The sequence below is a fragment of the Salvelinus namaycush genome, chromosome 15 (genome assembly GCF_016432855.1).
Source record: "Salvelinus namaycush isolate Seneca chromosome 15, SaNama_1.0, whole genome shotgun sequence".
NCBI lineage: Eukaryota > Metazoa > Chordata > Actinopteri > Salmoniformes > Salmonidae > Salvelinus > Salvelinus namaycush.
This window is the reverse complement of record NC_052321.1, coordinates 11050374-11073774: the sequence shown is the minus strand read 5'-3', so window position 1 is coordinate 11073774 and position 23401 is coordinate 11050374. Positions and strand designations below refer to the sequence as shown.

The 23401-nt window shown below is 43.6% G+C and overlaps 1 protein-coding gene across 4 annotated transcripts in view; it reads right to left on the bottom strand.

Moving 5' to 3' along the window:
- Positions 1–13002: 13002 nt before the first annotated feature.
- Positions 13003–23401, bottom strand: part of LOC120060184 (probable E3 ubiquitin-protein ligase RNF144A-A) — a 63440-nt gene continuing 53041 nt past the window's right edge. For 2 of the 4 annotated variants that reach the window (XM_039009316.1, XM_039009320.1), the window contains 3 exons: positions 21681–21828; positions 21024–21113; positions 13003–16972 (listed from right to left, as the gene is read on the bottom strand). In XM_039009316.1, the coding sequence (XP_038865244.1) occupies positions 16841–16972; positions 21024–21113; positions 21681–21828 (370 nt within the window). In that variant the 3' untranslated portion in view covers positions 13003–16840. Of the gene's footprint in view, positions 16973–21023; positions 21114–21635; positions 21829–23401 lie in introns of all 4 variants that reach the window. The other 2 variants (XM_039009319.1, XM_039009318.1) reach the window with 1 other exon arrangement.

The following is a 23401-nucleotide window of genomic DNA, read 5'->3' as shown; positions in this document are numbered from 1 at the left end:
TGGCTACCACAGCATTCTGCAGCGATACGCCATCCCATCTGGTTTGCACTTAGTGGGACTTTTATTTGTTCTTCAACAGGACAATGAACCAACCCACCTCCAGGCGGTGTAAGGGCAATTTGACCAAGAAGGAGAGTGATGGAGTGCTGCATCACATGACCTGGCCTCCACAAATCACCCGACCTCAACCCAATTGAAATGGTTTGTGATGAGTTGGACCGCAGAGTGAAGGAAAATCAGCCAACAAGTGCTTTTTCATAAGGAAAAGTATTCCTTATGAAGCTGGTTGAGAGAATGCCAAGAGAGTGCAACGCCGTAACAAGGCAAAGGGTGGCTGCTTTGAAGATTCTAAAGTACGAAATATATTTTGATTTGTTTACACTTTTTTGGTTACTACATGATTCCATTTGTGTTATTTCATAGTTTATGTCGTCACTATCATTCTACAATGTTGGAAATAGTAAAAAAAATTAAGGAAAACCCTTGAATGAGTACACACACAAACCTCCCATGGGACGGATTGAATCGGCTCTGATTCTGGCTCAGTTTGCCCACTCCTGGTCTCGAGGCAACTTCCTCCAACTCCAGCATGCAGTCAAACATTTAGACTCAAGTCAAACAACAGCTCACCTTCTACTTTTAACTCCCATCTCTTTTCCTCTAAAACACATGGCCTTTCTAGTCAACTCCTCAACTCTCGCCCATATATGCACATGGAGGTTGAGTGCTGAGAGAAAAGTTGGTGTTCCATATTCACGTCGCCTGACATATTGAATAATGGAAAGTTGCTCGTGGAGTGCTTCTGGGCAGAGCCAGTGACATACGGGCATAGGCATGTACACACACACACACACACACACACACACACACACACACACACACACACACACACACACACACACACACACACACACACACACAGGAACTTGGTCAGCACAGATGCGTTCTGGGAAAACAAGCAGCTGCAGGAGGAAGAATGGACCATAAGGTTGGATGGCTCGCCAAATTTCATCATCTATTATAGATTGCCTGAGAAGCACAGTCCTCTGCGACCGGGGGCATGTTTCTGAATCACATGCAATCACAAATGTGCATACTTCACGCAGACACCAGCCTCTTTTTGAACAAAACATTTCATTTTTTAATTGTATTGTATTTTATATTGTGTTGTTTTATAAAGGAAAATGCTGGCAAGTAATGTATACCCTAATGTAATTACAAGTAATTAGAGTATAAAATTGGGAATAAATGACTACCATCATAATCATAATGGATAATGAATAACATATCAATCGGAGTGCATCATATTTATAAAATAACAACCGTTATCAAACCATGAATTCATAATACAAATTCCTTTAAACAATGTCAATTTTACAATCAACACTATCTCAGAGCCTAATATCAGGAGAAAGTTCAAAATGTCTGTGGATGGCCCTTGTATTGGCAGTAAGGTAATGGTGCCTCCCTCTTTGATTACCACTTATCAGTCAAATGCATTGTAAATTACAGGGCCCGGGTAATAAAACTAGATTTGTACATCACCAGGACTGGAGACTGTCTGTCTTGTAAATGTAATTAAACAGCAGGTGCAAAATCAGGTCATATGGCTTTGATGTGTCCCATGTGAGAATGACAAGCAGACAAAGATTCTAATATGGGAAGCATTTACATATTTTTGCATGTGCACGCTTGTACGAGGGGAGCTGCCGTCACCATGTAGAGTATTCCAGTTCACCCAAATTAAGAGAGATTCAAATTAGCTGTCACCTTCAATTTGAATAGCTCATCGCCAAAATAAACGGTTAAGCTCTTCAAAAACAATCCCTGCTCGTCAAATGCAGAGTAAACACACATATTACCAATAGCTTGTCGAGAAGGGAAGATTTGCACTAATCAGGTTATTGGTCGCATACACATATTTAGCAGGTGTAGCGAAATGCTTGTGGAGCCATGAACAGGACGACCATGTCTATCAGCGCCATCTTGTCAAGTCTGTGCATGACAACACAGAAAACCTACCTAAAGAAAACATTCGCCAACCAGTGCCTACAATACAGTATAATCACATTTGATTTTCCAACCTATTAGTCAGCTCTTAATATAGACTTGATCCAGAGTGATGCGCATCCTCTCATGGACGAGTGTGACCTGTGACATCGTTCTCTCGCCGTCTCCGCGGCAGAAGACCGACATCGATTGAAGTTGACTAGCGAAATGTCAGCTGCCTGACCTGACGGCAACACCTTTGCTTGTTTTAGGGACGAAGTGGTTGATAATTACCACCTAGAATGTAGCCATCTGTCCCGCTCTTTCATGGCCTGTTAAACTCGCTTTTCAAAAAGTTTACTGGTGACAGAGGGCACGTGACAGAAAAGAGTGTGCACTCAAGCCAGAGCTAAGGAGATCATAGAACCATTACTGTACTGTATATACAGCAAAACTGCTCTAAGAAACTTGAAGTTATTATGGGAAAACAAGGAAAGCAGAAGAGGGAAAAAAGATGTCAGAAAATATTAAATATGAATTTGAAGTAATATGCTTACGTGTATAAGAACCTAATTCTGTTGAACAGAACAAATAACTCAGCCAAAGCCAACAACCTAGTGTCTCCGTGAGATAATCATCGGTTGCTTTCAATTTCTCCCACACATTGCCAATAGTTTGACATCTACTCTCATTCCAGAGAGAAAGTCAGTGATTTTGCAACTTACATAAAACCGACTATCAGCATTGTCAATTACCTCTGAGTTTTTCCCCTAGTCTTCAGAGACACCTGTGTTTTCGCAGTAAGGAACCTGCTATCAACAACATGTTTGCCCGATGTCTATTTATCTGTCTGTCAGTTTGACAGACTCTTTGTGGAAATCCTCACTTGTCAGAACTATTTCTCTCATGTTTCACTGAGTTTTTAATGAGAAACACCAGGCAAAATCCACAAGCAACGCGAGAGTAGAAGGGGGGGAACAGGTGGATAGCTGGGAGCGCCGGTATAACTGAACATCATGTGGTATACATCTCTTTTGATTACTGCCACATCCAATCACACTAATCAAACACGCATCGAAGAGAAGAAGTTATAGAGCGATGACTGAATGACATAATGTAAAGACTGGTGCAGTGTGAAATCTGCCAAGACTATCACTGGTGGTTTCAAAACAATGCTCACAGTGTCCATCCACTCTGCCAAGACGCACTTTGGTGATGAAATTTCACTTCCTTATGTTATCAAATACATTTTACCAAGACAAATATGATTATTCATGTCTGAATCATTCAGTGGGGTCTTTCTCTAACATATCATTAGCATTATATTCAAAAAGTTGGATTTCGTAATCTAATACATACGATAATAAGCACCGAGTTCTGTTGACATCGTGGTACAGGTTTCTCATAACTTCTAAAGATGTTACATTTTGTGGTCATCATCTTCCAAGTAGTTAACAGGTTGCAAAAAGCAGATTAGAATGAATTAAATGTAAAAGACTTTGATAATAAAAAGCTTGGAATGCTCAGTGCTCCATTGGCATTTTATAGATTCAATGATTTCTTACAAACAAGCGTAAAAGAACAGGAATTTCCAATTAATATGAAAAGTGTATACTAATATGAAAATACGTCATGTCTCAAAATCGATATCCATCTTAGCTCTATATTGTTTTATGTTCTGCGGATTCGAGAAGAAAGATGACAAGTTCAATAGGAAAGTGAGCCTGTCAGGTAGCCAATAGCCTTAAGTCTTCCATCCAGCCTAGCTGACACGATGCAATTTTCCAGATTTTTTACCACTTTTTTTTTCTCCGGCCTCCATTGATTTAGTCACCCTAATTCTGGCCATCCCACAAGGGTAAAGACTTTGGACCGGTTTGGAGGTTTGGACCGTTGGAATTCTTAGGATTATCTACAGAATTAACATACTATTTAAAACACTGCTCGAAAGATACATTTTAGATTGGAACTTGTGTGAATTCTGATTTTATCTAGTGCCTGAATATCAGGACTCAGGATAAGACCCAGATGCAGACAGTTCGAACCACAGATATTTATTGACAAAACAGGGGACAGACAAAAGACAGGTCAAGGGCTGGCAGAGGTCCGTATTCCAGGGCAGTCAGTAAGGTACAGAACGGCAGGCAGGCTCGGGGTCAGGGCAGGCAGAGGTCAGTATTCCAGGGCAGAGTCAGTAAGGTACAGAACGGCAGGCAGGCTCGGGGTCAGGGCAGGCAGAGGTCAGTATTCCAGGGCAGTCAGTAAGGTACAGAACGGCAGGCAGGCTCGGGGTTAGGGCAGGCAGAGGTCAGTATTCCAGGGCAGTCAGTAAGGTACAGAACGGCAGGCAGGCTCGGGGTCAGGGCAGGCAGAGGTCAGTAATCAAGGGCAGAGTCAGTAAGGTACAGAACGGCAGGCAGGCTCGGGGTCAGGGCAGGCAGAGGTCAGTATTCCAGGGCAGTCAGTAAGGTACAGAACGGCAGGCAGGCTCGGGGTCAGGGCAGGCAGAGGTCAGTAATCAAGGGCAGAGTCAGTAAGGTACAGAACGGCAGGCAGGCTCGGGGTTAGGGCAGGCAGAGGTCAGTATTCCAGGGCAGAGTCAGTAAGGTACAGAACGGCAGGCAGGCTCGGGGTTAGGGCAGGCAGAGGTCAGTAAATCCAGGGCAGTCAGAAAGGTACAGAACGGCAGAAAAAACACAATGGTATGCTTGACGAGACAAGACCAACTGGCAACAGACAAACAGAAAACACAGGTATAAATGCACAAGGGATAATGGGGAAAATGGGCGACACCTGGAGGGGGTGGAGACAAGCACAAGCCAAGTGAAACAGATCAGGGTGTGACACTGAGGCTATGCAGCAGTTTGATAATGTAGAATGTGTTTGTTTTTTTAAGTCTTGAGATCAAGGCCACATAGATCCATAACCAGGTGTGGTGTTTCGGGAAGGTGGGAGGTAGATACAGTATATCCAACATGCTTTTTTGTGACTATGAACATTAGGGTGTAATTGAGCTTTGCACTGTAACTCGACACCTTTAAAGAAAAATACGCACATGCTGAGAACTTAAGCTAAACCAGTCAAAATCCCTCTACTGTAGTTACATCATCTGCCTTATCACACATGCTGTAGTTACAACATCTGCCTTATCACACATGCTGTAGTTACATCATCTGCCTTATCACACATGCTGTAGTTACATCATCTGCCTTATCACACATGCTGTAGTTACAACATCTGCCTTATCACACATGCTGTAGTTACATCATCTGCCTTATCACACATGCTGTAGTTACATCATCTGCCTTATCACACATGCTGTAGTTACATCATCTGTCTTATCACACATGCTGTAGTTACATCATCTGCCTTATCACACATGCTGTAGTTACAACATCTGCCTTATCACACATGCTGTAGTTACAACATCTGCCTTATCACACATGCTGTAGTTACATCATCTGCCTTATCACACATGCTGTAGTTACATCATCTGCCTTATCACACATGCTGTAGTTACAACATCTGCCTTATCACACATGCTGTAGTTACAACATCTGCCTTATCACACATGCTGTAGTTACATCATCTGTCTTATCACACATGCTGTAGTTACAACATCTGCCTTATCACACATGCTGTAGTCACAACATCTGCCTTATCACACATGCTGTAGTTACATCATCTGTCTTATCACACATGCTGTAGTTACATCATCTGAGTTATGACACATGCTGTAGTTACTTCATCTGTCTTATCACACATGCTGTAGTTACATCATCTGTCTTATCACACATGCTGTAGTTACAACATCTGTCTTATCACACATGCTGTAGTTACATCATCTGCCTTATCACACATGCTGTAGTTACAACATCTGCCTTATCACACATGCCTTCTCTTGTCCTACATTCTTGTCCTACATATAATCAATCTTCCCTCGAAACGATCTAAGTCATAAGATATGAGTGTTTGCTGATTGACTCTCCGATACACATTTCAAACATGTTTGTGCATTGGCACCTTCACTACCAACAAATTCCTCGGGCCTGCTCAGGTCTGAGGGTGTCAGAACAGATACAGAGAAACAGCTATTTTTTCACCTGCAGCAGAGAACAACATCTCCACGGAGGCCAGCAGCAGCAGATGTGTCATAGCGAGAGAGACAGAGCAGCTGAGAAGGTGAATGACTGCAGGCGTCCTCAGAGGGAGAGGTGGAGGGTGGAGCCCCATGGGTTGGAACAACCCCATGGAGAGTAGACATGTCAGCACTACTGAGTTGTTACACAACATCTTCTACCGTAGGTCATGAATGCACTACCTCTGCTATTTTAACATGAACTGGAAAGGTTAGACGCTTGGTATGAGGTTGATATGAGGTGATTTTGGTGCAATACAAAAGCAAGAACTTTACAATTTAGTCATTTAGCAGACACTCTTATCCAGAGTGACTTACAGGAGCAATTAGTCTTGGGGATTCAAACCAGTAACCTTTCAGTTAATGGCCCAACACTCTAACTACTAGGCTACCTTCCCCCCGATCAATCCAATCAGTACTTGGACTGGTAACTGTAAGTTTATGGTAGTAAAACATACATTCGTGTTTCTCTGTCAGAATACTCAATTGAATTACTAGGTAATAACAGTATCGCAGCACAGGAGCATTTACCTTAATTTATATATCAATCCCAGAATTGAATGAATGGTGTGACGTGCAGAAAATCTTGTCAAGGGCGCAAGAAGATGTTTGTAAAACCACAAATAAGTGCATCCTTTGTCAGTCGGAGGCCAAAGAGCCTTTTTTTCTTCTGCTAATGTCACACAACGCGGGAGGACCAAGGCCACATCAAACCACAGGAAGTTAATAGGTGTCATTGGTAATGGACAAAGAGCAGCACTGTAGCATGCTGGGAGAAAACTGATGTCAACTGATCACAACATGTCAACTGATCACTTAGTGATGCACAATGGCCTCTGGTCACAGCTTGAGTCACATCACCTTTCTCATTATTAACCTTTCACCTTTAGGTGGAATCCCCAATGGCAACATGTGTTTGCTCCATTCATCTATGTGTGGGAAACAAACATCCCCTGTCAACGCATCATAGCGGCCTGTATGCCTCCAGTGTCTTGGCTGTGGATACCGAGCAATATATGGGTATATGGTTCAGGAACGTTGAAGCGTTACGAAATGTTTCTCAATATGGTGTAAAAAAGATAGCTCTTGCCACGCAGAATGAGAAATCATTATCAGCTCTATACGTTGCTTGTCTATATGAAACGCTGAATGTTAGACGCTCCTAAATAACCCATTTTGCTATGAGTCGTTCACCTGAAGCACCACTTGCGGTAAGGTTAGGTTAGCTCTATATTCCGATTCTCAGTCACATTATGTGTGTTACTGTGGAACAGCGTTCTGGGAGGCGGGGTGGTGGTCGGCATGTTGTCTGTGTTCTGGGAGGTTGGCTGGGGGCGGGGTGGTGGTCGGCATGTTGTCTGTGTCCTGGGAGGTTGGCTGGGGGCGGGGTGGTGGTCGGCATGTTGTCTGTGTTCTGGGAGGTTGGCTGGGGGCGGGGTGGTGGTCGGCATGTTGTCTGTGTCCTGGGAGGTTGGCTGGGGGCGGGGTGGTGGTCGGCATGTTGTCTGTGTTCTGGGAGGTTGGTTGGGGCCGGGGTGGTGGTCGGCATGTTGTCTGTGTTCTGGGAGGTTGGCTGGGGCCGGGGTGGTGGTCGGCATGTTGTCTGTGTACTGGGAGGTTGGCTGGGGGCGGGGTGGTGGTCGGCATGTTGTCTGTGTCCTGGGAGGTTGGCTGGGGGCGGGGTGGTGGTCGGCATGTTGTCTGTGTCCTGGGAGGTTGGCTGGGGGCGGGGTGGTGGTCGGCATGTTGTCTGTGTTCTGGGAGGTTGGCTGGGGGCGGGGTGGTGGTCGGCATGTTGTCTGTGTTCTGGGAGGTTGGCTGGGGGCGGGGTGGTGGTCGTCATGTTGTCTGTATCCTGGGAGGTTGGCTGGGGGCGGGGTGGTGGTTGTCATGTTGTCTGTGTTCTGGGAGGTTGGCTGGGGGCGGGTTGGGGTGGTGGTCGGCATGTTGTCTGTGTTGTAGATGATGGAACTCTAGTTCCCTCTCATGGCAAACGGATCTATAGCATTCACCTTGGAAGGCTACATGTCCCTTGAATTAAAGCCCCAAAATATCCAAGAAAGACAGAAAAAGTATTTACTGATTTAGATAACATCAGCTGCGTTTAGACAGGCAGCCCAATTCTGATATTTTTTTCCCACTGATTGGTTGTTTGACCGATCACATCAGATCTTTTTCAGTAAAAAAGATCAGAATTTGTCTGCCTGTGTAAACGCAGTCATCCTAGACCAGTGAGGTTAAGAAAATAACTGAGATTAATAGAACATTTAAATCCTGTTAGATAAAAAACACCGACCTCGCTGGGTCAGTAAACGTGAAATTCAACACCATCAATTTGTCCAGATGATGGCATGATACTGTTGAACACCAGAAAGTGTTAGTAATATCCTATTAATATTATATGCATTTCTTACAGCTCACTGCTCTGAATCTAATGTGTTATAGGAGGTGGTAAAAATAACAGATACATGTTAAATTAAACAAATTAGCGAGTTTAAGTGATAATGTTAATTGTAAAAGTTGGATACTGTAAGTAAAGGGACTTTTCATTGCTGAGTTCTGCACTACTGTAAGTAAAGGGACTTTTCATTGCCAGAGTGCTGCACTCCTTAAATCTTTCAAAGTGAAAGTGGGAATGACAAAAATAACCACTTGCTAATCATATTAATTCAATTCAATACACATTATGGACAATTAAGAAAAACTAAGAACCAAAAATGGATCATCAGCAACACCCTGAAAGTGAGAACTTTCCGTATTGGGTAATTGATTTAACCATGTGGTGTGAATATGAGGGGGTGTAAAATGATGAACTACTTACATTGCAAAAGTAAAGTTGCGCTATCTCACCCCCTTGAATCCTGAAGGCACTGAAACAGAAACTGTACATGAAGTTAAGGCCTGATTAAGTAATCAACTAATAAACTGTCATCTGTGTTATTCTGACAGACTTTAGTTGAGGGAGAAAGACATTTTAATACAGTGTATTACTTACCCATTACATTTCATGTAAATCATTCATTGGCATATTCTAATCAGTCATCACTGACAAACACATTGCCTGAACATGGGTTGACAATTAACTGCCATTCAATGTGGCATCCATATCTCAAGTTCTAACATAACTCAGAGCCACTGATGACCAAAAAGGAGCTATTTGCTTGCATTATTTTCCAATCAAAGCTTTGCTCATAGGATTCAAATCTCTGAGATGGGTTCACTCCAATACCAGCTGAAAGACAGGGGCCTGTTTTACAATATCAATATCAAATCGCTTTCAAGACATTTTAAGGGCTACCCCTTCAAGTCGCCACTTGGAGAAGATGAGAAATTCCAACATCATACCATCACCAGTCCCTACACAGCCAGGTCTACAGCTGCCTCCACGTCCCAGCTCCTAGCAATCTGTTACAAACCACAGAGAAAGGAAGAGGACCTCTGAAAGAACAGGCAGGTTCTGAAGAGCATCATATCTAAGGTAATATACACTGAGTGTACCAAACATTAAAGGACACCTTCCTAATATTGAGTTTAACCTGTCTCCTCCCCTTCATCTACACTGATTGAAGTGGATTTAACAAGTGACATCAATAAGGGATCATAGCTTTCACCTGGTCAGTCTATGTCATGGAAAGAGTAGGTGTCCTTAATGTTTTGTTTACTCAGTGTAAAATATATCATGGATATGAAGAGGTTTGGGTAAAGTACATATATATGTGTGTACATAAAAAAGATTTAAAAAACAAATGAAGACCTTATGAACCTACCAATTACTATGCAGGTCCACTCTAGAGCATTTTATTAGTGGAACATTTCACAGAAAGACACAAGGACAAAGAAGTAACCTCTCTTTACACCAAAGATTAAGTACAGGAGAGAGCAGAGGAAGGCCTTGGCTGAGCAGTGGGTAAACCCAGCCCTGTGGCTGGGCGGCCCACACCTGTGATGTCAGGACTCTGTGTACCGTACAGTACAGGTGTGAGGGCCTGGCTCTGGCTTCCTCTCCTCACTTCATTCGCTCCAGATAACCCATCAGCCTCAGCACCCTGTCGCCATGGAGCCCACAGATGGTGCTTCCTGCGGCCGGACCCTGCGATTGGCGGAGGCCTTCCAAACAGAGAACAGCTGCTGGGGGATGATATATCACTGGGTTGTTATTTGGCGTTTGCGCTTTCATTTCAGGCTAGTCTGCGTGACACTTCCAGACCCACATCTGGCAGGAAATGGAAGCACAATGAGAGAGGGAGAGAGAGTGATTAACAAAGAGCTGAAGAGCAGGTGTTGGTTTGACATGGCTACAATGTGTGAAGAGAAGTAGAGATTGATGCAGAAGGCTTTTCAATAGCTTTAGTGAGCATATACAGTGCCTTGCAAAAGTATTCATCCCTTTGGTGTTTTTCCTATTTTGTTGCATTACAACCTGTAATTTAAATATTTTTTATTTTGATTTCATTTAAATGGACATACGAAAAATAGTCCAAATTGGTGAAGTGAAAAAAATTGTTTATTTGTTATTTTTTAAAGGTCCTGCGTTCATATGTATTCACCCCCTTTGCAATGAAGCCCCTAAATAAGATCTGGTGTAGCCAATTACCTTCAGAAGTCACATAATTCGTTAAAAAAAAGTCCACCTGTGTGCAATTTAATTTAAGTGTCACATGATCTCAGAATATATACACACACACACACAAATATATATGCGCATATATATATAAAAATGAGTTTTAATGAATCCAACCTAAGTATATGTAAACTTCTGACTTCAACTGTATGTACATACATACACTTAGGTTGGAGTCATTAAACCTCGTTTTTCAACAACTCCAAAAATGTCTTGTTCAAACTTTAGTTTTGGCAAGTCGGTTAGGACATCTACTTTGTGCATGACAAGTAATTTTTCCCAAAATTGTTAACAGACAGATTATTTCACTATCATAAATGTATTTGGCTAAGGTGTATGTAAACTTCCGACTTCAACTGTAAATAAACACAATATATATATATATATACACACATACATACACCCACCTGTTCTGAAAGGCCCCAGAGTCTGCAACACCACTAAGCAAGGTGCACCACCAAGCAAGCGGCACTATGAAGACCAATGAGCTCTCGAAACAGGTCAGGGACAAAGTTGTGGAGAAGTACATATCAGGTTCAGGTTATAAAAAATATCCTAAACTTTGAACATCCCACAGAGCACCATTAACTCCATAAAAAAAAAAAGTAAGAATATGGCACCACAACAAACCTGCCAAGATAGGGCCGGCCACCAAAACTCAGACCATGCAAGGAGGGCATTAATCAGAGAGCCAACAAAGAGATCAAAGATAATGCTGAAGGAGCTGCAAAGCTCCACAGCGGAGATTGGAGTATCTGTCCATATGACCACTTTAAGCCGTACACTCCATAGAGCTGGGCTTTACGGAAGAGTGGACAGAAAAAAAATAAGCAAACACGTTTGGTGCTCGCCAAAAGGCATGTTGGAGACTCCCCAAACAAATGGAAGAAGGTACTCTGGTCAGATGAGACTAAAATTCAGCTTTTTAGCCATCAAGGAAAAGGTTATGTATGGTGCAAACCCAACACCTCTGATCAACCTGAGACACCATCCCCACAGTGAAGCATGGTGGTGGCAGCATCATGCTGTGGGGATGTTTTTCCATCGGCAGGGAAACTGGTCAGAATTGAAGAAATGGATGGCGCTAAATACAGGGAAATTCTTGAGGGAAACCTGTTTCAGTCTTCCAGAGATTTGAGACTGGGACGGAGGTTCACCTTCCAGCAGGACAATGACCCTAAGTATACTGCTAAAGCAACACTTGAGTGGTTTAAGGGGAAACATTTAAATGTCTTGGAATGGCCTAGTCAAAGCCCAGATCTCAATCCAATTGATTATCTGTGGTATGATTTGAAGATTGCTGTACACCAGCGGAACCCATCCAACTTGAAGGAGCTGAAGCAGTTAAGCCTTGAAGAATGGGGTGAATACTTACGCAAGCCAATGTACTCTATAGCTTCTTGTATGTCGCAGTTATTATAACCTCCATACATTCAACTCTGTATGCATTTAACCCAAAAGCTATACAATACCTTGAGACCAAAACATTGCGAATGGTACCGTACAAACATACTTAATTGATATGAATGGTACAGCTTTTATTTATGAGCTGGTACCAAGAAATTCATGTTGACTATTCTGATTATAGGTACTTTGCTTATTCTGAGAACCTGTCACAGTGCAAAGCCAAGAACTGGCAGAGGGGAAGGTCAACAGCAACTTTATGAATTGATTGAATGTCTCAATGCATATGTGTATTATTTTATGTATCTCCTAGAAGGATCATTAGATACATACAATAAGTAATGTGTACCACTGGAAAAGCCAAGGTTTACTGGATAGGTCTCCCTTCAAATAAGACCAACACACTGACGGAGGTTTTAAATTCATTTGCACATCTATTTGTGATATTTAACATGACGCGAGCGCTGACTGGAATGAAAATATCCTACTAAGTGTTTGATGAAGACAAAGACAAATGTACCATCCATCAACACTAGAGTGCGCACTTACACCAGTCATGTTCCTGGGACCGATGAGGACTAGTGAGAACTTCCCTATGAGCAAAAGACGTTGAAAATACGACTTTTTGGTTGAAAAGAAGTTGAAAATACCACTTTCAACGTTGTGGTCAACTTATTCCCTTATTCACATCATACGGCCAAACCAAGTCAAGTTGTACTGGACTGGTCTGCTTACACATCCCCCATAGTTGCTGAAAAGGAACAGCGCAGTACGATTCTGGACAACCCTACTGTGAATCAGACGTTAAATACGTCAAGCATATTGACATTATGTCCAAAGGAGACACGAGTCACAAAAAACAACCACATTTATTCCATGTCACAGAGTTCGTGAAACTGTAGATACATGGGAAAAGTACAATGTTGGTTTATCGAAGGATATCCACACATGCCAATTTAAAAGGTTACATCTTTTGAAAAGTTGAAAGTAATTAAATGTATGATTAACTGCATCAAAGCCAACAGAACAAGTATAACACAAAGGCAACCTATGTACAGTATCTTAAGTGTGAAAGGCAAACTCCAAAAGCCAGGATAAAGAGTATGTCATGACAGAAAACTTCCCAAATTTAAGGACTTGTTTCAGTCCCTAAAATGAAGAGGCGTAGCATGGGATCTTAAAACGCATAGTAATGGTAGAGTACAACATGCATTTTAAAAACAAGAGCAATGGAATTTTTTCAACAACCTACATTTATCTCAGTAGAAACGTGGACAAAGAAATAGAAGTATCAAATCTTAGAAAATAATTGTGCAACATGCATGGCCTCACCTCAAGGTGAATGGCGTTTAAATGTAAGTTTTTTGGCCCTTTGCTGCATAATGCTGACTGAAACCAGATGACACCAATGACTGTATGAGTCCTTGGAGTTTGATTGGTAGATACTGTGTAACCATATGAAAAGCCAGCAACCTAAATCAGTTGAGTCAGAGGACAAATATTCAAGATTTCTTCTCAGCTCAACATCCCAACTATACCAAATAGACGATAAGAGAAGTGGAAACAAGTTGTGTTACATTTCTATAGTCCTACAATGCCGTCCTTCCAAGTCTCCGAGTTGAGGAAACCTGGAAATAGCGCCTACATTTCTTCTGATCTCCGAACACATTCAAAAACTCAACAATTCCAGAAAGAACTACAGTATTTAATGAACATACATCTTGAAAACCAAAACAATAGTACACGTCATACCATAGAGTATTCCAAGGCTCAACCTCCAACATTAACATCCACAACATATGGAAACAAGATCGCAGCTTTTATTTGACACATTCTTAGACGCTTCAAACTATTCACTTCACTTACTATTCACTCATTCAATTTCACCATTGCCACCCACGAGAGACCTTCTTGGCACGATTGTCATACAAAGACATGGTCAGCTCAGTGAGCCACATGTTCAGTTGAAACCTTTATATTCCTTACTGACAGAACAGGGTCAATAAGATCAACTGAATTTTTTGGGAATTACAGGCTTTGACGCAGTAAGGGTTAGAAGAAAATGAGGCTACAGGCGAGGTATTTAAACATTTAGGCTAACATTCCCTTTGTTTTTAAAGGAATGGCTACCATGAGGTAAGGTGATAGCTGATGCTAGTCCTATTAACTGCCATAGCCCCTATTTGAATGCTACGAGAGCAACATTAAAAATCAGGGACTTCTTTGAAGAGTTTCTCAGTATTCTGTATGTGTTCCAAAGTAGCTAAGTGATGGACGGAATGATAATGACTCATGTCTTGAGTTTAGGGTCAATCTTCAGTTCAAGCAATAAAAAAAAAAAGTGGTCACCCTGCCACTGTTTTGGTAAACAGTAGATGTAGAAATTCATAAAACAGCTATGGATGCAAGGACTGACCATCCATTAAATATCAAAACTATAGTTAACCATTTTGAGGCTATAGAATTATTAGTGTTTACAAATGAGTAAAACAAGGGTATAGTTTGGTATCTAATGGGTTTAAACAGTTGAACTAAGCTCATGAGACCGTTATATTCTTCATGAATCAATGGCTACATATTATGAATTTAAAAGTCCAAAAATGGATGCAGCAGATTGCCCTTTTAAATGCGTTTCAGAGTGAGAAACGGTGTAGCTACATGCATCCTCACCACACAGTCTAATGGAACAACATGAGAACAAATGACGGTGATTAACTAATGTATGGCTTCCCAGATAGGTCAAATCAAACCCATGTTACATCTGATGCAAGTCAACCACCCCATTGTAAAACACTACCGTATGAAGAGATGGCACAGGGAATCTGGTATAACATAGTGGACCGCTTGATATGACCACACTATTAGCAAGACCTAGTAAGATTGGAAACGCACAAACTTGCATAGATACAGTGATGTGTAGAGCAGCTTTCGGATGTGTCCAAAACAGTCTAGTGAAGTTCTTGACATTTTGATAGCCCTGCAAAGGTTAGCTGCATGTAGAGAGAGTGAGCTCTCAACTTTCTCCCAATGAAAACATTGACAACCATACCACTAACATATGCAAGTTTTCCACTAGTTCACACAACAAAAAACATTTGTATAGGATTATTGTTCATTACAGTAGTTGGATATATGACCAACATCAATGTGATATGGATGATATGAAGAGACATCTTTGTATCAGAGAGAGACATGAATTCATCTCTTATGTTCTACCTGACAATAAACAGGTTTTAATGACTGATTGTGATGCATTAAACATATTCATTATTTAAGTGTGCTTTCACAAGGACGGAACTGGACAAAAGCCATGTTTTTGCAAGACAATTTTTTTCTTCTTCAGAATACTAAGGTGGCTTTTTGGCTACTTTTCTAATTTATTTTAAACCATTTGTTCTATTTGGCTAAGCAATATGCTTATCTGGGTTCAGAGGAACTCTGAATTAAAACGGCATGACATCTATATTCAGGTATTCCATTTGACAACAGAAGTCGCTTCTGTTGATTCCAAATGGTTTGTTTCCGTCTGTGTGGATGACGACACTAAGGTTCAGGGCCTGTATTCACAGAGTGTTTCAGAGTAAGAGTGCTAACCTAGGATTAGTTGAGTCTTTCCTAGATCAGCAGTCCTACTCTGAGACGGTGTGAATACAGGCCCATGATTATCTTATTGGGACGTGAGAGTGAGTTTGGGACACCCTCACAAATACCTGTAGACACATAAGAGTTCAAATCCAGTTTGTAAAATGAATACTTTCTTGCTGATAGTTGGAACAGAGCGAAAGATTACAAAAACACTGACATCAACAAGAGAACGTGCTGTACAGGGGAGTGAGAGAGAAAACGCCCCAACTCCCGCCCCGGTCAGTAAAGTGACAAACGGGAGTCCCATGTGCAAACTTAGTGAACACAAAATGTGGGTCATCATGTAACTCCAGTGCTACTTCCTGTATGTTGACAGCTACACAGAGAGAGTGGGGGGAGGGAGCTTTGTGTTCGACAAATTAACAAAACTTGATTAAAGTAAGTTCAAGTGAAAGGTCCTCCGATTCAAGCTGGCACTGCATGAAAATGTCCCGAGGAGAGGATCTAGAACAGGGTTAGGCTCAACTCAAATTGAAGGCAGTCAATTCATTGAAGTGATTTCAATTTAACTTTTGAAATAAAAAGTTTATACAGTTAAGTTTATTGAGAAGTAATTTAAAATAAATGCAATTTTATAAATTATTGAATTTTAGTTTAATTCCTAAATGGACTGACCTCAATTAGAATTGAGCCCAACCCTGATCAAGACATCCTAATGTGTTTATCATTCATCTTGATAAAACACCCTCCTCTTGTCTTGTACTGCCTGAAGCACAGCCGAGGCCTCAGTGGCCCTGCTACAGTATACTTACACAAACCCACAAATCCACACAGAGAGGGGCATCATTGTCCTCCTCAGTCTGACCTGTGACCTTTGACCTCTTCTACCAGGCCAATGGGCATGGGGTCAACTCCTCCTCCTCCTCCACTCCCACCATGACACTGTGGAGTGAGATGGATTGGGATGTGGCTAGCCAAGTCCCATTAAATGAAGCAGCACTCCAAGGTTGGAGGGAGGCAATAGGGGAAAAAAAGGAAAAAAATGGCCCACGGCGGGGGAGGGGGGGCGGACTCTTCACCCTCCTGTGTTGGTGGGGTGAGGTTTAGGTGGGAAAGGGGTCATCATCTCCTTTGCTGCACTTGCACTTGCAGCAGAGGATGAATGGTGTGGCCAGGAGGAGGAAGGGAGAGGCCACCAGCAGGAGCAGGCCAAAGCCAGCGAAGATCCCCACCACCTGGAGAGAGTGAGAGCAAGAGTGGAGAGCAAGAGAAAGAAGAGAGGAGGGAGAGAGAGAGAGGGGGAGAGAAAGTAAGAGGATGAGAGACTGCAACAAGACAGAAGCACCAGCAAATAAGACATTGTTTGTTTAGATACATAGCAAACATATCAAAAGAACACATGCCGCACTATAGAGAAAACACTTTGAAGAGGACTAGCATCTGCGGAATCCCTTAACATGATAATTAGACTCCAAGCCATTTTCACTTTTCTTCTCAAACCATTTTCTCGTTTGGCCTTATTGAACAAAACCCTTGTGTGAGTGCTGGGCATCCCTTTTCTTTTCAATCTTTGTTGTGCAAGTCATCTATCCCACCACATGGTGGCATCTGATTCCAGCCCAACATCTCCTCAGCAACAAAATGACATTCAAAACATGCATTTACAGGGAAGACCTCCTTAGAATAACAGAATGCAATTCTGCCAGTTTCAGAGCAAGAGTCATTTTGGGGATCACCTCAGGGTAGGTCTGTGAAGGACAAGACGACAGAGAGTGAGATATAGTTATCTAAAAATAACTGCAAACGGACCATTTTGACAGTCAGCTAGATGGTTTAAAATAATATCCTTTGATAAAGACATTTTAATTAAAGACCACCAAGCATGGATAAATATCATAGTTGAGATCCACTCTTGGGTGTTTCAGTTCTCTTCCTCTTGTGGAGTTATTAATATTTACATGAATTCCCCAGACGAGCAACACATTAACCTTTAGTTGTGCCGGTATACCTGTATTAACATGATATCCCGTGTGCCCATATGAACAAACCCTGACAATGCTATCGTATAGAATATACCATGTCTGGTCTGAGAACAGTAAGCCTAGAGAGTAGAACAATACACCTAGAGAGGTGACCTCTATTCCTCTTATTGCATCCCCAGTGGACACAATCCCAGAACTGATCTGAAGTCAGACAGAGGCTGAGCTTTCATCAAGGCAGGATTTGCCCTATCAGATCAGGGCCTTTATTCATAAAAAGTGCTGATCTATGATCAGTTTTGCCTTTTAGATCCCAAGATCAGCACCCCTTCTGTGAATAAGGGCCATGTGTTAGGTATTCATGAGGAGTTCGAGAGAGCGACAAGGTCCTTGGAAGCAGTGACGTGGTACGGGCTGGGTAGGAAGCAGTGAGGTGGTACGGGCTGGGTAGGAAGCAGTGAGGTGGTACGGGCTGGGTAGGAAGCAGTGAGGTTGTACGGGCTGGGTAGGAAGCAGTGAGGTGGTACGGGCTGGGTAGGAAGCAGTGAGGTGGTACGGGCTGGGTAGGAAGCAGTGAGGTGGTACGGGCTGGGTAGGAAGCAGTGACGTGGTACGGGCTGGGTAGGAAGCAGTGAGGTGGTACGGGCTGGGTAGGAAGCAGTGAGGTGGTACGGGCTGGGTAGGAAGCAGTGAGGTGGTACGGGCTGGGTAGGAAGCAGTGAGGTGGAACGGGCTGGGTAGGAAGCAGTGAGGTGGTACGGGCTGGGTAGGAAGCAGTGAGGTGGTACGGGCTGGGTAGGAAGCAGTGAGGTGGTACGGGCTGGGTAGGAAGCAGTGAGGTGGTACGGGCTGGGTAGGAAGCAGTGAGGTGGTACGGGCTGGGTAGGAAGCAGTGAGGTGGTACGGGCTGGGTAGGAAGCAGTGAGGTGGTACGGGCTGGGTAGGAAGCAGTGAGGTGGTACGGGCTGGGTAGGAAGCAGTGAGGTGGTACGGGCTGGGTAGGAAGCAGTGAGGTGGTACGGGCTGGGTAGGAAGCAGTGAGGTGGTACGGGCTGGGTAGGAAGCAGTGAGGTGGTACGGGCTGGGTAGGAAGCAGTGAGGTGGTACGGGCTGGGTAGGAAGCAGTGAGGTGGTACGGGCTGGGAAGGAAGCAGTGAGGTTGTACGGGCTGGGAAGGAAGCAGTGAGGTTGTACGGGCTGGGTAGGAAGCAGTGACGTGGTACGGGCTGGGTAGGAGGCAGTGAGGTTGTACGGGCTGGGTAGGAAGCAGTGAGGTTGTACGGGCTGGAAAGGAAGCAGTGAGGTTGTACGGGCTGGAAAGGAAGCAGTGAGGTTGTACGGGCTGGGAAGGAAGCAGTGAGGTTGTACGGGCTGGGAAGGAAGCAGTGAGGTTGTACGGGCTGGGAAGGAAGCAGTGAGGTTGTACGGGCTGGGTAGGAAGCAGTGAGGTTGTACGGGCTGGGTAGGAAGCAGTGAGGTGGTACGGGCTGGGTAGGAAGCAGTGAGGTGGTACGGGCTGGGTAGGAAGCAGTGAGGTGGTACGGGCTGGGTAGGAAGCAGTGAGGTTGTACGGGCTGGGAAGGAAGCAGTGAGGTTGTACGGGCTGGGAAGGAAGCAGTGAGGTTGTACGGGCTGGGTAGGAAGCAGTGAGGTGGTACGGGCTGGGAAGGAAGCAGTGAGGTTGTACGGGCTGGGAAGGAAGCAGTGAGGTTGTACGGGCTGGGAAGGAAGCAGTGAGGTTGTACGGGCTGGGAAGGAAGCAGTGAGGTTGTACGGGCTGGGAAGGAAGCAGTGAGGTTGTACGGGCTGGGAAGGAAGCAGTGAGGTAGTACGGGCTGCGTAGGAAGCAGTGAGGTGGTACGGGCTGGGTAGGAAGCAGTGAGGTGGTACGGGCTGGGTAGGAAGCAGTGAGGTGGTACGGGCTGGGTAGGAAGCAGTGAGGTTGTACGGGCTGGGAAGGAAGCAGTGAGGTTGTACGGGCTGGGAAGGAAGCAGTGAGGTTGTACGGGCTGGGAAGGAAGCAGTGAGGTTGTACGGGCTGGGAAGGAAGCAGTGAGGTTGTACGGGCTGGGAAGGAAGCAGTGAGGTTGTACGGGCTGGGAAGGAAGCAGTGAGGTAGTACGGGCTGGGAAGGAAGCAGTGAGGTTGTACGGGCTGGAAAGGAAGCAGTGAGGTTGTACGGGCTGGGAAGGAAGCAGTGAGGTTGTACGGGCTGGAAAGGAAGCAGTGAGGTTGTACGGGCTGGAAAGGAAGCAGTGAGGTTGTACGGGCTGGGAAGGAAGCAGTGAGGTTGTACGGGCTGGAAAGGAAGCAGTGAGGTTGTACGGGCTGGGAAGGAAGCAGTGAGGTTGTACGGGCTGGGAAGGAAGCAGTGAGGTTGTACGGGCTGCATAGGAAGCAGTGAGGTTGTACGGGCTGCATAGGAAGCAGTGAGGTTGTACGGGCTGGGTACAGGAGGTGCAGTACACAAGCTGTAACCATGCTCAAATGACTCAGCCTGTCCCACTGGGCAACAGATGTCAGCGTGTAAGCTAGCAGTCACAACACTATTAAACGCGGGAAACGTGCTCGTCTATGAATAGATATGTGCTCGAAGTTACTGTACTTATAACTGAAAAATGACTTGGTGATGTAAGATGAAATTGTTTTGTTGTTGCATTAAATTAATATTGAAATAACAATTCTAAAGGACGTATGGACTTTCATTTGATTTCCCAATGTATGGCAAGTGTTATGTTATTTTTGAACCTTTATTTAACTAGGCAGGTCAGTTCAGAACAAATTCATATTTACAATGACGGCCTACACCGGTCAAACCCGGACGACCCTATTGTGCACCGCCCTATGGGACGACCAATCACGGCTGGTTTTGATACAGACTGGATTCGAACCAGGGTGTCTGTAGTGACGCCTCAAGCACTGAGATGCAGTGCCTTAGACCGCTGCGCAACTCGGGAGACAGTCGGTTACAACATGGTTATGCATGCTGTAACTTACTATCTTACCAGTAATGCAAGATATTGAGCAGCCTGTCACATTTGTGCCAAACTGAAAGCTTTACTATTACCCATTGACTAGTAAATGTACACATACAAAGGAAATGACCTAGAAGATAGCAATGTCAGACATGTTCTCACCAACAACAATGGTCCAACATCTAGAGCACATGAACCAACCTGTGCTCTCCTACCGACCAGTGTTTTTACAGAACACCGTCCATGTATATTCATGTTGAACACGTGAAAGAGAGCGAGAGAAAGAAAGTTATTAAGGAGAACAGTGAGTGTGCTAACATACTGTAACTCACCTGTGTTCTGTGCCAGATGACAGACGACCTGGAGTGACCTAGTTTGTTTCGACAGGGTCCTTTGTCAAAATGGATCAGGAGGAAGTCATCCTGTCACACACACACACAAAACACGCAGACAGAGAGAGAGAATAATGATCTATCATTAGTACTCAGAGGCAGCTGCTGGGAGAAAATTGCTTTTAAATGACCAGTGCAGTCTGAAATGAGGATTTACTTAAGACACTGCCAGTAAAGCCTCCTAGCTTCCTACAAGCACAGATAACAAATAAATAAAACTCTGTTGTTTCAGTTCCATTGCCTTGTATCAAACGTCATGGATTTGGAAAGACATTGGCCTGCAGCCTTATCACACCTCCTGTAGTGCTATTACTCCCATGTAACACATTTAATCACTGCTAAAACCAGACAGAGTGAATTCTATGCAGATTTCAGACTGCCGTATTGCAGTCAGGTGCAACATTCTCTGTACAGCGAAATTAAAAATCCTCGGCAAAGATACGTGTGTATTATTCTATAGGAACATCAGCATGTTGTAGCAGCATGTGTGGTGTTGTTTCAGGCAAACATTGAGACAACATTCTACTCAAGTCCAGGAACTCTAGAAAGTACCAGCAGAAAGGCGTGTGTGTGAGAGAGACCGGGTTCTCTACTCACGTCCAGTGACTCCAGGCAGTACCAGCAGAAGGCATGTTTGCAGTTCTTGCACATCATCTGGGCACAGCCCTCGTCTCTCTCGATGTACACCTTACACTTGGGACAGCGCTTGATGGGACCGTCATCATCGTCACTCTTGTAGAAGGAGCTGAGGAGACATAGTGAGAGAGCAACGTTCAGTGTGTGTTACGCTTCTTAAAAAAATTCTGTTTGAAACAAGTGTTTATTCTGAATAATGCTAACAAAGACCACGATACATCAGAGACCCAGAGATTTTCCACCCATACAGTTTATCATGCCACAGAGCTGTTATAGCCTTTGTAAGTGCACAATAGACCCAAGCTTGCAATAAACAACACTTTCCAATAAAACACTTAATGAGTGTTTAAAATGAGAAACCCAAAGTGTGCTCATCTTAGCCTTTCTTTTCCCCACTCATTTCAGTCCTTTCTTTCCCCTTATTATCGTAAAGGCAGGTCTTGTGTCTCCATTCTTATTGCTGCTGACTCTTCAAGGCCAGAGCGAGAGAGGAGCAGGTGATGCTGTCGGATGCCCTCGAGTCTCAGAGAGCTGGACACAGAACAAGCATATTCATTTCTTGAGCCAATTCCCCAGCTACTGATCACATACGGCCAGAGTGAATTAAGGCACACCTCTTACTTCCTCCTTAATTTGATACCCTGACAGCCATTTTGTAACAAAAAAGGACTTTGGATTCTAGCATCTACTTTGGAAGGAAAGGGATGGAGGCCTGAATGTAACAGAATACAGGTTCAAGATCAGAAGGTAAACTACATGGATCGCTGTGAGGTTTGAGGAGAGTGTCTGTTTCATATGAGCAATGGCAACAGAGAGAAACTAAAACAAATATCAGTGAAAGGCAGCAAGCTCTGTGCAAAATGGGATCGGTCCACTGAGGATAACATTTGCCCTTTGTGATAATTGCTTCATATGTCAGCTGGTTGCAGAATGGGCTAATAGTGTAAGAGGAGGCCATTCGAATAAGGAGACTAATGTCCTCTCCCACACTCTTCAAGGAGAGCGAGAAGGAAGAATGTACTCCAGAGATCATTGTTGAGACAACTGAAGCATCACAGTAAGAGCCATACAAGCCATAATTGAAGTCTTGACAGTGGAGAGAGAGGAGGCTGCAGTTTAAAGGGGCAATCTGCAGCTCCTACATCCATTTTGGGACGTATAAATGAATTATATGTAGCCCTTGAGTAATATAAATTATAAATGCCTCATGAAATTAGTACCCCATGAGAAACCAAAATATGCCTGTTTTACTCTGTAAATGAAAACAAAACCTGTAAAGCCTCAAAACGTGGTTAAAACTTCCATGTCATGGATGGTCAGTCCTTGCATCCATAGCTCTGTCTATGAATTTGAGTGTGGCTACATTTCTCCAGCCTCATTCCTCAGCTTTATACCCAAACAGAGGCGGGGAGTACGATTTGGTATTATTCAACAGCTGATTGCCGTGTTAAAAGATGAATTGTTCAGGATTTTACAACTGGATGTTAGTTGGTTCCTCATTCTGAAGTTAGTCTATGGGAAACTGTAATCCATGGTTTTCCTTAAACAGACAATACAAACAATACAACCATTAGCTGACTAGCTAACAAATGGTTAAAGAAAAGTGTGATAAATAAAACATATACCAATTTCATTTAAGGACAAAAAAATTGACAGCTGTGCCATATAAATTGCAAAATAGT